The 16,296-nt window shown below is 58.9% G+C and overlaps 2 protein-coding genes across 4 annotated transcripts; both read right to left on the bottom strand.

Moving 5' to 3' along the window:
* Positions 1–2,721: 2,721 nt before the first annotated feature.
* On the bottom strand, positions 2,722–6,912 carry LOC135309359 (uncharacterized). Its single transcript, XM_064435510.1, has 12 exons — positions 6,565–6,912; positions 6,231–6,379; positions 5,826–5,973; positions 5,433–5,617; positions 5,213–5,350; positions 4,817–4,931; positions 4,522–4,659; positions 4,098–4,274; positions 3,844–3,999; positions 3,592–3,693; positions 3,127–3,229; positions 2,722–2,849 (listed from the first exon to the last, which is right to left on the bottom strand). Exons 1-12 carry the CDS (start codon positions 6,895–6,897, stop codon positions 2,722–2,724), a joined length of 1,872 nt encoding a protein of 623 aa, XP_064291580.1. The 5' UTR covers positions 6,898–6,912.
* A 3,089-nt stretch (positions 6,913–10,001) lies between these two features.
* Positions 10,002–15,742, bottom strand: LOC135309398 (uncharacterized). Of its 3 annotated transcripts, XM_064435540.1 has the most exons (15): positions 15,279–15,741; positions 14,870–14,934; positions 14,422–14,754; positions 14,088–14,236; positions 13,683–13,830; positions 13,290–13,474; positions 13,070–13,207; positions 12,674–12,788; positions 12,379–12,516; positions 11,955–12,131; positions 11,701–11,856; positions 11,449–11,550; positions 10,984–11,086; positions 10,650–10,706; positions 10,002–10,356 (listed from the first exon to the last, which is right to left on the bottom strand). In XM_064435540.1, the coding sequence occupies exons 1-15, from the start codon at positions 15,394–15,396 to the stop codon at positions 10,286–10,288; spliced, it is 2,055 nt and encodes a 684-aa protein (XP_064291610.1). In that variant the 5' UTR covers positions 15,397–15,741; the 3' UTR covers positions 10,002–10,285. The 3 variants fall into 3 exon arrangements, with proteins under 3 accessions (XP_064291610.1, XP_064291611.1, XP_064291613.1); XM_064435541.1 differs by lacking the exon at positions 11,955–12,131 and having other exon boundaries at positions 15,279–15,742; XM_064435543.1 differs by lacking the exon at positions 10,984–11,086 and having other exon boundaries at positions 10,285–10,356.
* Between the last annotated feature and the right edge of the window lie 554 nt (positions 15,743–16,296).

Raw genomic sequence — 16,296 nt, 5'->3', positions numbered from 1 at the left:
TCACCACGTGTCACAAAGGACACACTCTTCCATTCCATGCCAGGGTGACCGTGCTGCAGGTGTCACAAAGGGCATTGCACACACTGCCACCTGCCCTGGGGCCATGCCCAGCCCACCCAAAGTGGCCCTGGTTGGAAGGAATCCCTGGCCCCAAGTGTCTAAGGCAGCCCGAAAGGATCTTTAGGAAAGGCTCAGCCCATCAGCAAATACTGCCCTGCTTTGTGGTCTCAGGGCAATTAAGAATCCTCAGTTGATGAAAGCTTTACTTTCCCATTGCTCAACTCAAGTAGTTCCAAAATTTGCAAACATCTCAAATGAACGGCGATGGCCGGAGAATGTGAATGGTTTGGAAGTTTGTTCCCATCTCTGGCAGAAGCAACTCATTTGCCTTAACATCATCCACTGAGAGTCACTTTACAAAACATAACACGATACAGAGGCAAATACAAGGCCATTCTTTGGTTTGCAAGTGGTTTCCGATGAACGGATTATAATATTCTAATTCTTTTGAGGATTAAAAGCTCCTAAGAAATGCAAGTACATTCCCTATTACAAAAATAACCAAAACAAATGAGTAGATGGCAAAAGGGCCAATCTTGCCCAGTGCATATAACTAAGTTGCCAATAAATTACAGTTATCCCTTCTTGTTCCCTGCAGGAGAATCAAGAAATAGTCACAGCTATTCTTTTTGCCCTCCATAACCAATGCTGGGACAAGGCACACATGCTGCCTCCAAAGTGACTCAAATTCCAGCCGAGACCTCTCACCTTCCAGACAACTCCTTCCCCAACATGCCCCCCAACACCAACCCCCCAAACACCCGCACAGGAGCCCTCAACACCCCGCCAGCACCCCCAGCTGTCCCTGTCCCTCCGCAGAGCTTTCCCAGCCTCCAGCAGACCCCCTGGTTCCCTGCACGTGCCGTGGGATGGCACTCAGGAGGATCTGCTCCAAGGCCTTGCCCATCAGCAAGCTCAGGCTGCCAGGCCCATGGTTCCTGGCTCATCCTTCCCAGGGAGCCTTCCTGAGCACGGCTGTTCCGTTGGCACATTCGTGCTCGGCTGGGACTTCTCCACTCAGCCAGGGCTGCTGCTAAAGGATGGAGAGCAGCCTGGCAATCTCTTTCTCCAGCTGCCTCTTTCCTCTTGGCGGAGGTAGAACATTCCACAGGAAAGCAGCTGGTGCCACAAGGAGTGGGTGGCATCAGGCCACTCTTGGGAGACCCCTCAGGACTGCTGTATCCTGAGGGAGCACGACTGGCCTAGACCTGTTTGTAGCAGCAAAAGCTTCAAATCATGTGCCTCAGCTTCCAGGGCCTCTCTTGGCCAGCATCCTGACGTGGATGCAGGACTGCTGCGAGGCACTGCTGGCACCCAGCGGCACAGGACCGGCTGTCTCATATCCACGTAGCAGCCCTCACACAGCCAGGGCCATCCCGAACCCAGACAAAGGCTGACGTGTCAGCAGAGAGGAGCAAGGAGCACTGGGCTCCTCTCAGGGGATCTCAGCATGGTGCTCCACTGGGAGGGGCAGGCAGGCCACCCACATTCAGGGCATCCCCTCCATCAGAAGGACATGCATGTTGTCCCTCTCATCCCTCCACCCCACAACCAGGCCTGACATCTCCTCCTCTGGAGCGGAGTTTTTCCTGTTATAACGTCGTCTCATGCTCGGTCAGCGCGTGAGAAGAGGCTGCAATGGCTTGTGATGCCCCCTCCATGCCAAACACAGCTCCATTGGGTATTGTTCCTCTTTCACAGGTCAATTTCCCATCGATTGACCAATCCATTGTCTCTCTTAAGGGTCACATTCCCACCAGTTCACCCATAAGGCTTCCTTCACTGTCTGTTCTTCATTGTCTTGCTGACGTGCACAACAGCAGATCAAATGTGGCAGGGCCTCAGACACGACTTCACTCCTGACACCCAGGCTCCTTGTGCCACTGCTGGCCTTCCGTGTGCTCAGCAAGATCTGTAACCGCACAGGGTTGTGGAACTGCACCTTCAGCACAGGGACCGTGCCAGCCTGACCTGCCCTCGTTCCTGTGCACAAAACACGGCGTGGAAGAGAACGGCAGCAGGGGCCTGTGTGTCCCAGGGCCCCGCATTTGCGGCGCTTCAGCTCCACAGGGATGCAGGCAAAATGAAGAAGCCAAACTGTTTATTAATGGCAGGCGAAGCAAAGGGATGAACTGGAATGGACCAAAGCGGGGAGGGTCGACACGGTGTGAAAGCTGGAGGGAGGGAGCTATCTACAGGCAGGGAGTTGGCTGAAGCCAGACCAGTGTCCCACAGGCTCCGCTGTACCAATTATCAGCTGTGCGTGGGGTTCCAGTGGCAGTGGAGATGGTGTCCTCTTCAGCATCTCCTGGTGCTATTCTTAGGACACTGATTCACTGGATCCTGAAGATGAACTTAATTCTTCAACTCGACTTGTAAACTGTGCTTGAATATTCCTGCTACAGTGGGATGTACAGCCTTTCTTCCAGGTGTGAATGGCTGGAACAGAGAGGAAGAGAGCCACAGTGAGGGCGCACATCTGCGGGAATCCTAGGAGACCCTCCTGCCAAGAGTGTCCCACTCAGCTCTTGCATCGGCCAGAAGAGAGGAAGGGCCAACAGGATCTCCCCCCAAGGGCTACACACGAAGACCCCAGCCCATGTCCCTGAAATCTGTGTGTGGCCTGCTCACACCACCCCACAGCCACACAGGGAGCGAAGCTCAGCGCAGCCAGGGCAGGGATTGCAGCTCTCCCCATGAGTCACCAATGTCAGCCCACTGCCCGAACTCACCCTCATTGAGGACCTCGAGGACTTCCTTCTGTCCCCTCATGGATACCCTGGCAGACCCTGTGAAGGCAGAGCCTGTCACGGCGCTGCCAGCGGCACAGCTCCCTGCCAGCGGCGCTGCCAGCGCTGCGGCCACACGCCCTGCTGGCCCGGCAGGGCTCAGCCCGGGCCCTTGCCGCACGCTGCCGCCCAAGGGCACGGCTGCCAGAGGGCGGCAGCAGCGCCCGGGCCCGGCAGGGCTCCACGGCGCCGGGCCCGGATGGCGCTGCCGGGGCAGCGGGCGGGGCTGGGGCCGAGCTGCGGCGGGCCGGGGAGGGAGCCCGGCCTCGTGGCTCACCCATGAACCTGATGGCCGCCTCTCGCAGGGGCTCCTGTGGGCTCTGGAGGTAGCGCTGGGCCCGGCGCAGCTGCTCGGCCGCTCGGCTCGTGTCCTCTGCCAGCTGCAGAGAGCGGCAGCAGGGAAGGCTTGGCGCGGGCGCAGCCCCTGTGGCGGGCGCTCCCTGCGCCCAGCCCCGGCCTCCCCTGCCCGCACAGCCCTGAGGCGCGGCCAGCAGCTGCTGGCGCCGGGCTCCGCAGGGGGCAGAGGGCCGGCTGCTGCCCGAGGAGCCGCGGGGCCGCCCCGCAGCCCCGCCGCGCCGGGGCTCCATGGGCACCCGGCTCGGGCCCACAGCAGCCTGGAGAAGAGCCCGCGCGGCCTCTGGCTGCAGCAGCGGGCAGGGGCACAGCTGCCAGCCCCGCACACTGAGCCCCGCGCTCAGGGGCCTTCTCCAGGCTGAGCCTGGGGCTTCCAGGCCCTTCTTACCAGGCTGGTGCCAAACTTCAACATCTTCTCCCTCTTAAGTAGTTGCTTGAGCTTCCTTCTCCTCAGGAACCTTACCACACAAAGCAGCAATTCACGAGAGGCCTAAAGAGGAGCAGAGACATGGAGCTGCCACCGCAACCCAAAGAACAGGCCTTGCATCCGTGGCAAGACTGGGAGCAGAAGGCTGGAGCCCGGGAGAGGCCAACCAGGAGACCCCTTCCAGGGAGGCATCAGCATCACACAAAACCTCACTTTTGCCACACGCTCGTTCGCATCATGGCAATGAAAGAAGAGTGGCAGCAGGCTCTGTTTCACAATTCTCTTCAGGGGCTTTTTTCCTTTCTTCACTACCAAGTCCATCACCTTGAAGAAGAGGTTTAGGGAGAGCAGCTGCATATGGATGTCGTCCTGGAAGAAAGGAAAATATCTCAACCCCAATTTTTCCAAGCCCACATGGCAAAGTCCTGAAAATCCACAAAATTTCTGGGCAGCAACCGTGGCCTTACACAGTCAAAGAGTGGCAGGAGTGCCTCAGCCAGCTGCGGGGCAGTGGTGCTGGATATCAGGATGTGGTCATTCTCAAGTATATTTGTGAGCACAGAGAGGGTCATGCTGACAACATATCCATCTGCATCACCCAGCAGCTCCACAAGGTTTTTAGACAGACTGCACATTCTTCTGGCCTGTGTGGAACACAAGGCTGAGCTGGGAGGCCATGGACAGCTGCACCGCCAACAGCGCCCGGGCACTGCGACCCCACCCTGCTGCTGCAGGGCCCACAGGCCAAAGGCCTGCCCCAAAGCACTGGGGCCGGTGAGGCAGGAGAGATGGGAGCAGCTGCCTCAGCTGCTGAAGCTCAGCCAAGTCAAATCAACTGCATTCCCCAACCCGACACTGCCCTCACAACTCCAGCCTCTGCCCCCTTCTCACCCTCAAGGGATCCTTGCTGAGCACCATGAGGGCCCTGAGCGCCAGGCGACGCCTCTCCCTGCACTCGCTCTGCAGGCACCTTGACATGATCTCCAGTATGCTGTCACCACATTTACACAAGTCCAAGCACTCAAAGACCTGAAGGGCACAGGGCAGTGACAGGGGACCCGGAACCGCACAGGGCTGGGCCCAGGCAGCAGCACAGGGCACGGGCACCGTCCCAGGCAGCTGCGGCTACCAGAGGGCAGAGAGCTGGGAGGCAGCTCAGGGGGGCAGTGCTGGCCACCAGGCTCACCTCCACAAGGAATGCCAGGAAGGGCAGATCCCAGTATGGGTCCGCCCTGTGGAGCTCCTTCAGTAGATGTAATGCAATGAGGGAACAAAAGGGGATAAAGATACGGCGCATCTCCCTGGAAGGAGGAAAAAGGCACCAAGACCTTGAGGTGGGGGGACCAAACCTCTGCCAGGACGGACTCACGGAGGTCTGGTCTTTCCCCAGACTCCCTGGAGGGAATGTGAGCGCTGTGGGAGGTGGTCCCTTTGGGACCCCCTCCTCTCCCAGCCTTTTCCAGTTTCCTTGGCCGTCCCTCGGTGTCAAGGCCCTCTGGCCCATGACCACAGGGACTGTGTGGGGGCACCCGGGCACAGGGCACAAATGTTGAGGGCAGCGTGGAGGAGAAGGGGGTCTCACCTGGCCAGCAGACCCACGGCATAGTGCTGGGTGTGAGCACGCAGCAGCGTGTCCCAGCCACGCTTGCGCTCCACAGCCATCACCTCCTTGTCACACCGCAGGCGGTAGAGCAGAGCCTTCATGGCCTGCACTGCAAACCTGTGTGCAGAGCAAAGCCCAGGTCACACTGGGAGCACTGGCACTGGCCACAAGGGCATGGGAAGGACAGGAGGACTGGGACCTGCTGGGCTTCCTGGGAAGGCGGTGTTCCTCCCGACATGCTTTCCAAAAGTGCCCAGCTTCCTCTGGTGGCATCTGCTGTGTGGTGATGACAATATGGAAGAGCAGAGCCACAAACAGTCGCCCAGAATAAGGGATCATGGCCTTGTGGCATTCAGACACAATCACCCAGATCACCAGAGTTGCCTGCAAAAGAAGCAGCCCCAAACGGCGCTCAGTGCCCAGGTGTCCTTGGGTCAGGGCCCAAGGGCAGATGCAGGGGGAGCAGTGGGCCTGGTGGCCCCTGAGCCTGGCCCTAGCCCAGGTTTCAGCCCAGTGACTGAGGCAGGGAGAGGATGGAGAGCTGCTGGAGAGGCAGCCGGGGGCTGAGAAGAGACCAGTTCCAGCAACTCACAGCCAGGGCAAAGACATCTGTGTCATCCCCATCGGAGGTGGATGCGCTGTGCACAGGCCAGTCCTCCATCACACACAGCAGTGTTGGCAGCACTTTCTCCAGTGCTGGTCCCACTGATCCTATGCTTTTCCACATGATTGCAGCAGCTCTGTGGGATCAGGGCTCTGTGTCAGGGGTGTCTCAGTCACAGTACCATGCCCTGTGCAGCTGTGGGGGCACAGGTGACAGAGCCCCGGTGCCCTGAGGGGCAGGGAAGGAGCATTGGCAGCAGGCTGGGCAAAGAGAGGGGCCCGAGGGTCCTGGAGCTCTCTGCCTGTCTGGCAGAGCCCATTGGACAGGCTGTGATGGGCCACGGGCCCTAAAGGCTGGTGAGCCCTGAGCTCTCAAGGCATGTGGGCCCCGTACCTGTCACACGTTGGGGCACAGCGCAGGAGGGTCAGCACCACGTCAACAGGATGTTTCTCAGCCAGCCTCACAATGTCAGTTTGCAGCCTGGCATCCACAGTGTCATGGGACACCAGCCTCTGGTGGATGTTCCTTACAATGGCTGGCACCTGGAAAAGGCATGGGAGAGACTTGGAGCGCTGTCCAGCGGCTGCAATTTCTCCAGCTTCCCCCAAGAAGTACTTCCCTTCCCGCCACGCTGTGCTGGCCTCAAAGCCTGAGGGGCCCCAGTGACAATGGCTTGAGGGGACACACGGTCCTGGGAGGCCTCCAGGCCTGACCCCGGGCTGCTTACCTGCTGCTGAGAAGGAACAGCACTCTCCTCGAAAAATTCCATAGGGGCAGTATGAATAACAGTGGGGGCGGGTGAGGTGCCAGTATTTGTCATGCCCTCACTCTCTTCAATGTCACTGTTTGTGATGACTGCATCCTCAGTCATTGTTGTGAGAAGAGCCGTTGCCCAGATTTCAGTCTCTGAGGTGTCCAAGTCTTCTGGGAGCTCAGCTGAATCCAGGCTGACATCAGGCTCTGCCTGGAGCTCGGTCAGCCCGGAGTCAGGCTTGGCGGGGCCCTCAGCTGCACTGCTCCCGGTCTCTCTGCGCTGAATGCGCAGAAACTTCCGGAACATCTGCGGGAGAACAAAGGACAGGGAATCCAGGGATGATCCATGGCATGCTTCAAGCGTAGTGCTCGGCTGAGCAGGGACAGCAGGCCCAGCCCCTGGCTGGGATGGCTGCAGGTACCTCCAGGGTTCTGTGGAAGCGGCCATGGCCGGGTTTCTGCGCTTGTGTCCCGTCCAGGGATGCATCTGGCAAAGAGCGAGCGCAGCCAGAGCTGAGGGGCTGCGGGAGAGGCCGGAGAACACAGCCCAGCCCTGCGCTCCCAGGCAGGGACAGCTCCGGGATGCCCCAGGGGGATGGAGCACGGCCACTGCGGGGTGTCTGCCCTGCCCCGCTTCCCTCCTGTCCATGGGCATGTCCCCAGGGGATGGGATGGGATGGCATGGGATGGGATGGCATGGGATGGCATGGGATGGGATGGCATGGGATGGGCCCACACTGGCTGCCAGCCATCAGCCCTGTGGCCCAGCTCTGCCACTCACCATCCTGCAGTGTCTGGATCCGCTCCGGCTCTTCAGGCTGTTGTGCTGGGGTAGCTGCAGGGTCTTTTTTATTTTTCCCCCTGAACACCTTCAACAGGCCAGGAAATCTGCCAGCCATTGCAGCATCCAGCCTTGAAGGCACCTTCAAGAGAGTATCCTCAGGATATTGCCAGGTCAGCAATTGCAGTTGTGCCTTGAAGGCACCTGAGTCAGAGAAGCCTCAGGAAAGGTGTAGGACAGCAAGTCCTGCACTCTGGTCTTGAGGGCTCCTGCCACAATGACAGAGATTCCTCAAAATGATTCAGGTCACCAAATGCCACAGTCTGGCCACGAGGCCAGCAGCAGGAACAACGCCTCAGAAGCTCCGGGTCGGACACGAACGAGTGCGCTGTGTGGGGGCTCCTCACAGCACCGCTCTGTCCTGTCCTGTCCCGGCGCCTGCTCTGTGCACTGTGCCGTGCTCTTGTCGCTGCCAGCTCCTATGTCACCACGTGTCACAAAGGACACACTCTTCCATTCCATGCCAGGGTGACCGTGCTGCAGGTGTCACAAAGGGCCCTTGCACACACTGCCACCTGCCCTGGGGCCATGCCCAGCCCACCCAAAGTGGCCCTGGTTGGAAGGAATCCCTGGCCCCAAGTGTCTAAGGCAGCCCGAAAGGATCTTTAGGAAAGGCTCAGCCCATCAGCAAATACTGCCCTGCTTTGTGGTCTCAGGGCAATTAAGAATCCTCAGTTGATGAAAGCTTTACTTTCCCATTGCTCAACTCAAGTAGTTCCAAAATTTGCAAACATCTCAAATGAACGGCGATGGCCGGAGAATGTGAATGGTTTGGAAGTTTGTTCCCATCTCTGGCAGAAGCAACTCATTTGCCTTAACATCATCCACTGAGAGTCACTTTACAAAACATAACACGATACAGAGGCAAATACAAGGCCATTCTTTGGTTTGCAAGTGGTTTCCGATGAACGGATTATAATATTCTAATTCTTTTGAGGATTAAAAGCTCCTAAGAAATGCAAGTACATTCCCTATTACAAAAATAACCAAAACAAATGAGTAGATGGCAAAAGGGCCAATCTTGCCCAGTGCATATAACTAAGTTGCCAATAAATTACAGTTATCCCTTCTTGTTCCCTGCAGGAGAATCAAGAAATAGTCACAGCTATTCTTTTTGCCCTCCATAACCAATGCTGGGACAAGGCACACATGCTGCCTCCAAAGTGACTCAAATTCCAGCCGAGACCTCTCACCTTCCAGACAACTCCTTCCCCAACATGCCCCCCAACACCAACCCCCCCAAACACCCACACAGGAGCCCTCAACACCCCGCCAGCACCCCCAGCTGTCCCCGTCCCTCCGCAGAGCTTTCCCAGCCTCCAGCAGACCCCCTGGTTCCCTGCACGTGCCGTGGGATGGCACTCAGGAGGATCTGCTCCAAGGCCTTGCCCATCAGCAAGCTCAGGCTGCCAGGCCCATGGTTCCTGGCTCATCCTTCCCAGGGAGCCTTTCTGAGCACGGCTGTTCCATTGGCACATTTGCGCTCGCCTGGGACTTCTCCACTCAGCCAGGGCTGCTGCTAAAGGATGGAGAGCAGCCTGGCAAGCTCTTTCTCCAGCTGCCTCTTTCCTCTTGGCGGAGGTAGAACATTCCACAGGAAAGCAGCTGGTGCCACAAGGAGTGGGTGGCATCAGGCCACTCTTGGGAGACCCCTCAGGACTGCTGTATCCTGAGGGAGCACCACTGGCCTTGACCTGTTTGTAGCTGCAAAAGCTTCAAATCATGTGCCTCAGCTTCCAGGGCCTCTCTTGGCCAGCATCCTGACGTGGATGCAGGACTGCTGCGAGGCACTGCTGGCACCCAGCGGCACAGGACCGGCTGTCTCATGTCCACGTAGCAGCCCTCACACAGCCAGGGCCATCCCGAACCCAGCCAAAGGCTGATGTGTCAGCAGAGAGGAGCAAGGAGCACTGGGCTCCTCTCAGGGGATCTCAGCATGGTGCTCCACTGGGAGGGGCAGGCAGGCCACCCACATTCAGGGCATCCCCTCCATCAGAAGGACATGCATGTTGTCCCTCTCATCCCTCCACCCCACAACCAGGCCTGACATCTCCTCCTCTGGAGCGGAGTTTTTCCTGTTATAACGTCGTCTCATGCTTGGTCAGCGCGTGAGAAGAGGCTGCAATGGCTTGTGATGCCACCTCCATGCCAAACACAGCTCCATTGGGTATTGTTCCTCTTTCACAGGTCAATTTCCCATCGATTGACCAATCCATTGTCTCTCTTAAGGGTCACATTCCCACCAGTTCACCCATAAGGCTTCCTTCACTGCCTGTTCTTCATTGTCTTGCTGACGTGCACAACAGCAGATCAAATGTGGCAGGGTCTTAGACACGACTTCACTCCTGACACCCAGGCTCCTTGTGCCACTGCTGGCCTTCCGTGTGCTCAGCAAGATCTGTAACCGCACAGGGTTGTGGAACTGCACCTTCAGCACAGGGACCGTGCCAGCCTGACCTGCCCTCGTTCCTGTGCACAAAACACGGCGTGGAAGAGAACGGCAGCAGGGGCCTGTGTGTCCCAGGGCCCCGCATTTGCGGCGCTTCAGTTCCACAGGGATGCAAGCAAAATGAAGAAGCCAAACTGTTTATTAATGGCAGGCGAAGCAAAGGGATGAACTGGAATGGACCAAAGCGGGGAGGGTCGACACGGTGTGAAAGCTGGAGGGAGGGAGCTATCTACAGGCAGGGAGTTGGCTGAAGCCAGACCAGTGTCCCACAGGCTCCGCTGTACCAATTATCAGCTGTGCGTGGGGTTCCAGTGGCAGTGGAGATGGTGTCCTCTTCAGCATCTCCTGGTGCTATTCTTAGGACACTGATTCACTGGATCCTGAAGATGAACTTAATTCTTCAACTCAACTTGTAAACTGTGCTTGAATATTCCTGCTACAGTGGGATGTACAGCCTTTCTTCCGGGTGTGAATGGCTGGAACAGAGAGGAAGAGAGCCACAGTGAGGGCGCACATCTGCGGGAATCCTAGGAGACCCTCCTGCCAAGAGTGTCCCACTCAGCTCTTGCATCGGCCAGAAGAGAGGAAGGGCCAACAGGATCTCCCCCCAAGGACTACACACGAAGACCCCAGCCCATGTCCCTGAAATCTGTGTGTGGCCTGCTCACACCACCCCACATCCACACAGGGAGCGAAGCTCAGCGCAGCCAGGGCAGGGATTGCAGCTCTCCCCATGAGTCACCAATGTCAGCCCACTGCCCGAACTCACCCTCATTGAGGACCTCGAGCACTTCCTTCTGTCCCCTCATGGATACCCTGGCAGACCCTGTGAAGGCAGAGCCTGTCACGGCGCTGCCAGCGGCACAGCTCCCTGCCAGCGGCGCTGCCAGCGCTGCGGCCACACGCCCTGCTGGCCCGGCAGGGCTCAGCCCGGGCCCTTGCCGCACGCTGCCGCCCAAGGGCACGGCTGCCAGAGGGCGGCAGCAGCGCCCGGGCCAGGCGGGGCTCCACGGCGCCGGGCCCGGATGGCGCTGCCGGGGCAGCGGGCGGGGCTGGGGCCGAGCTGCGGCGGGCCGGGGAGGGAGCCCGGCCTCGTGGCTCACCCATGAACCTGATGGCCGCCTCTCGCAGGGGCTCCTGTGGGCTCTGGAGGTAGCGCTGGGCCCGGCGCAGCTGCTCGGCCGCTCGGCTCGTGTCCTCTGCCAGCTGCAGAGAGCGGCAGCAGGGAAGGCTTGGCGCGGGCGCAGCCCCTGTGGCGGGCGCTCCCTGCGCCCAGCCCCGGCCTCCCCTGCCCGCACAGCCCTGAGGCGCGGCCAGCAGCTGCTGGCGCCGGGCTCCGCAGGGGGCAGAGGGCCGGCTGCTGCCCGGGGAGCCGCGGGGCCGCCCCGCAGCCCCGCCGCGCCGGGGCTCCATGGGCACCCGGCTCGGGCCCACAGCAGCCTGGAGAAGAGCCCGCGCGGCCTCTGGCTGCAGCAGCGGGCAGGGGCACAGCTGCCAGCCCCGCACACTGAGCCCCGCGCTCAGGGGCCTTCTCCAGGCTGAGCCTGGGGCTTCCAGGCCCTTCTTACCAGGCTGGTGCCAAACTTCAACATCTTCTCCCTCTTAAGTAGTTGCTTGAGCTTCCTTCTCCTCAGGAACCTTACCACACAAAGCAGCAATTCACGAGAGGCCTAAAGAGGAGCAGAGACATGGAGCTGCCACCGCAACCCAAAGAACAGGCCTTGCATCCGTGGCAAGACTGGGAGCAGAAGGCTGGAGCCCGGGAGAGGCCAACCAGGAGACCCCTTCCAGGGAGGCATCAGCATCACACAAAACCTCACTTTTGCCACACGCTCGTTCGCATCATGGCAATGAAAGAAGAGTGGCAGCAGGCTCTGTTTCACAATTCTCTTCAGGGGCTTTTTTCCTTTCTTCACTACCAAGTCCATCACCTTGAAGAAGAGGTTTAGGGAGAGCAGCTGCATATGGATGTCGTCCTGGAAGAAAGGAAAATATCTCAACCCCAATTTTTCCAAGCCCACATGGCAAAGTCCTGAAAATCCACAAAATTTCTGGGCAGCAACCGTGGCCTTACACAGTCAAAGAGTGGCAGGAGTGCCTCAGCCAGCTGCGGGGCAGTGGTGCTGGATATCAGGATGTGGTCATTCTCAAGTATATTTGTGAGCACAGAGAGGGTCATGCTGACAACATATCCATCTGCATCACCCAGCAGCTCCACAAGGTTTTTAGACAGACTGCACATTCTTCTGGCCTGTGTGGAACACAAGGCTGAGCTGGGAGGCCATGGACAGCTGCACCGCCAACAGCGCCCGGGCACTGCGACCCCACCCTGCTGCTGCAGGGCCCACAGGCCAAAGGCCTGCCCCAAAGCACTGGGGCCGGTGAGGCAGGAGAGATGGGAGCAGCTGCCTCAGCTGCTGAAGCTCAGCCAAGTCAAATCAACTGCATTCCCCAACCCGACACTGCCCTCACAACTCCAGCCTCTGCCCCCTTCTCACCCTCAAGGGATCCTTGCTGAGCACCATGAGGGCCCTGAGCGCCAGGCGACGCCTCTCCCTGCACTCGCTCTGCAGGCACCTTGACATGATCTCCAGTATGCTGTCACCACATTTACACAAGTCCAAGCACTCAAAGACCTGAAGGGCACAGGGCAGTGACAGGGGACCCGGAACCGCACAGGGCTGGGCCCAGGCAGCAGCACAGGGCACGGGCACCGTCCCAGGCAGCTGCGGCTACCAGAGGGCAGAGAGCTGGGAGGCAGCTCAGGGGGGCAGTGCTGGCCACCAGGCTCACCTCCACAAGGAATGCCAGGAAGGGCAGATCCCAGTATGGGTCCGCCCTGTGGAGCTCCTTCAGTAGATGTAATGCAATGAGGGAACAAAAGGGGATAAAGATACGGCGCATCTCCCTGGAAGGAGGAAAAAGGCACCAAGACCTTGAGGTGGGGGGACCAAACCTCTGCCAGGACGGACTCACGGAGGTCTGGTCTTTCCCCAGACTCCCTGGAGGGAATGTGAGCGCTGTGGGAGGTGGTCCCTTTGGGACCCCCTCCTCTCCCAGCCTTTTCCAGTTTCCTTGGCCGTCCCTCGGTGTCAAGGCCCTCTGGCCCATGACCACAGGGACTGTGTGGGGGCACCCGGGCACAGGGCACAAATGTTGAGGGCAGCGTGGAGGAGAAGGGGGTCTCACCTGGCCAGCAGACCCACGGCATAGTGCTGGGTGTGAGCACGCAGCAGCGTGTCCCAGCCACGCTTGCGCTCCACAGCCATCACCTCCTTGTCACACCGCAGGCGGTAGAGCAGAGCCTTCATGGCCTGCACTGCAAACCTGTGTGCAGAGCAAAGCCCAGGTCACACTGGGAGCACTGGCACTGGCCACAAGGGCATGGGAAGGACAGGAGGACTGGGACCTGCTGGGCTTCCTGGGAAGGCGGTGTTCCTCCCGACATGCTTTCCAAAAGTGCCCAGCTTCCTCTGGTGGCATCTGCTGTGTGGTGATGACAATATGGAAGAGCAGAGCCACAAACAGTCGCCCAGAATAAGGGATCATGGCCTTGTGGCATTCAGACACAATCACCCAGATCACCAGAGTTGCCTGCAAAAGAAGCAGCCCCAAACGGCGCTCAGTGCCCAGGTGTCCTTGGGTCAGGGCCCAAGGGCAGATGCAGGGGGAGCAGTGGGCCTGGTGGCCCCTGAGCCTGGCCCTAGCCCAGGTTTCAGCCCAGTGACTGAGGCAGGGAGAGGATGGAGAGCTGCTGGAGAGGCAGCCGGGGGCTGAGAAGAGACCAGTTCCAGCAACTCACAGCCAGGGCAAAGACATCTGTGTCATCCCCATCGGAGGTGGATGCGCTGTGCACAGGCCAGTCCTCCATCACACACAGCAGTGTTGGCAGCACTTTCTCCAGTGCTGGTCCCACTGATCCTATGCTTTTCCACATGATTGCAGCAGCTCTGTGGGATCAGGGCTCTGTGTCAGGGGTGTCTCAGTCACAGTACCATGCCCTGTGCAGCTGTGGGGGCACAGGTGACAGAGCCCCGGTGCCCTGAGGGGCAGGGAGGGAGCACTGGCAGCAGGCTGGGCAAAGAGAGGGGCCCCAGGGTCCTGGAGCTCTCTGCCTGTCTGGCAGAGCCCATTGGACAGGCTGTGATGGGCCACGGGCCCTAAAGGCTGGTGAGCCCTGAGCTCTCAAGGCATGTGGGCCCCGTACCTGTCACACGTTGGGGCACAGCGCAGGAGGGTCAGCACCACGTCAACAGGATGTTCCTCAGCCAGCCTCACAATGTCAGTTTGCAGCCTGGCATCCACAGTGTCATGGGACACCAGCCTCTGGTGGATGTTCCTTACAATGGCTGGCACCTGGAAAAGGCATGGGAGAGACTTGGAGCGCTGTCCAGCGGCTGCAATTTCTCCAGCTTCCCCCAAGAAGTGCTTCCCTTCCCACCACGCTGTGCTGGCCTCAAAGCCTGAGGGGCCCCAGTGACAATGGCTTGAGGGGACACACGGTTCTGGGAGGCCTCCAGGCCTGACCCCGGGCTGCTTACCTGCTGCTGAGAAGGAACAGCACTCTCCTCGAAAAATTCCATAGGGGCAGTATGAATAACAGTGGGGGCGGGTGAGGTGCCAGTATTTGTCATGCCCTCACTCTCTTCAATGTCACTGTTTGTGATGACTGCATCCTCAGTCATTGTTGTGAGAAGAGCCGTTGCCCAGATTTCAGTCTCTGAGGTGTCCAAGTCTTCTGGGAGCTCAGCTGAATCCAGGCTGACATCAGGCTCTGCCTGGAGCTCGGTCAGCCCGGAGTCAGGCTTGGCGGGGCCCTCAGCTGCACTGCTCCCGGTCTCTCTGCGCTGAATGCGCAGAAACTTCCGGAACATCTGCGGGAGAACAAAGGACAGGGAATCCAGGGACGATCCATGGCATGCTTCAAGCGTAGTGCTCGGCTGAGCAGGGACAGCAGGCCCAGCCCCTGGCTGGGATGGCTGCAGGTACCTTCAGGGTTCTGTGGAAGCGGCCACGGCCGGGTTTCTGCGCTTGTGTCCCGTCCAGGGATGCATCTGGCAAAGAGCGAGCGCAGCCAGAGCTGAGGGGCTGCGGGAGAGGCCGGAGAACACAGCCCAGCCCTGCGCTCCCAGGCAGGGACAGCTCCGGGTTGCCCCAGGGGGATGGAGCACGGCCACTGCGGGGTGTCTGCCCTGCCCCGCTTCCCTCCTGTCCATGGGCATGTCCCCAGGGGATGGGATGGGATGGCATGGGATGGGATGGCATGGCATGGCATGGGATGGCATGGGATGGGATGCCATGGGATGGCATGGGATGGGATGGCATGGGATGGGATGGCATGGGATGGGCCCACACTGGCTGCCAGCCACCAGCCCTGTGGCCCAGCTCTGCCACTCACCATCCTGCAGTGTCTGGATCCGCTCCGGCTCTTCAGGCTGTTGTGCTGGGGTAGCTGCAGGGCCTTTTTTATTTTTCCCCCTGAACACCTTCAACAGGCCAGGAAATCTGCCAGCCATTGCAGCATCCAGCCTTGAAGGCACCTTCAAGAGAGTATCCTCAGGATATTGCCAGGTCAGCAATTGCAGTCGTGCCTTGAAGGCACCTGAGTCAGAGAAGCCTCAGGAAAGGTGTAGGACACCAAGTCCTGCACTCTGGTCTTGAGGGCTCCTGCCACAATGACAGAGATTCCTCAAAATGATTCAGGTCACCAAATGCCACAGTCTGGCCACGAGGCCAGCAGCAGGAACAACGCCACAGAAAAGCTCCGGGTCGGACACGAACGAGTGCACTGTGCAGGGGCTCCTCACAGCACCGCTCTGTCCTGTCCTGTCCCGGCGCCTGCTCTGTGCACTGTGCCGTGCTCTTGTCGCTGCCAGCTCCTATGTCACCACGTGTCACAAAGGACACACTGTTCCATTCCATGCCAGGGTGACCGTGCTGCAGTGTGTCACAAAGGGCCCTTGCACACACTGCCACCTGCCCTGGGGCCATGCCCAGCCCACCCAAAGTGGCCCTGGTTGGAAGGAATCCCTGGCCCCAAGTGTCTAAGGCAGCCCGAAAGGATCTTTAGGAAAGGCTCAGCCCATCAGCAAATACTGCCCTGCTTTGTGGTCTCAGGGCAATTAAGAATCCTCAGTTGATGAAAGCTTTACTTTCCCATTGCTCAACTCAAGTAGTTCCAAAATTTGCAAACATCTCAAATGAACGGCAATGGCCGGAGAATGTGAATGGTTTGGAAGTTTGTTCCCATCTCTGGCAGAAGCAACTCATTTGCCTTAACATCATCCACTGAGAGTCACTTTACAAAACATAACACGATACAGAGGCAAATACAAGGCCATTCTTTGGTTTGCAAGTGGTTTCCGATGAACGGATTATAATATTCTAATTCTTTTGAGGATTAAAAGCTCCTAAGA

Source organism: Passer domesticus, chromosome 10 (assembly GCF_036417665.1).
Source record: "Passer domesticus isolate bPasDom1 chromosome 10, bPasDom1.hap1, whole genome shotgun sequence".
NCBI lineage: Eukaryota > Metazoa > Chordata > Aves > Passeriformes > Passeridae > Passer > Passer domesticus.
Note: the sequence above shows the minus strand (reverse complement) of the source record. Positions and strands in the feature narration are given on the sequence as shown.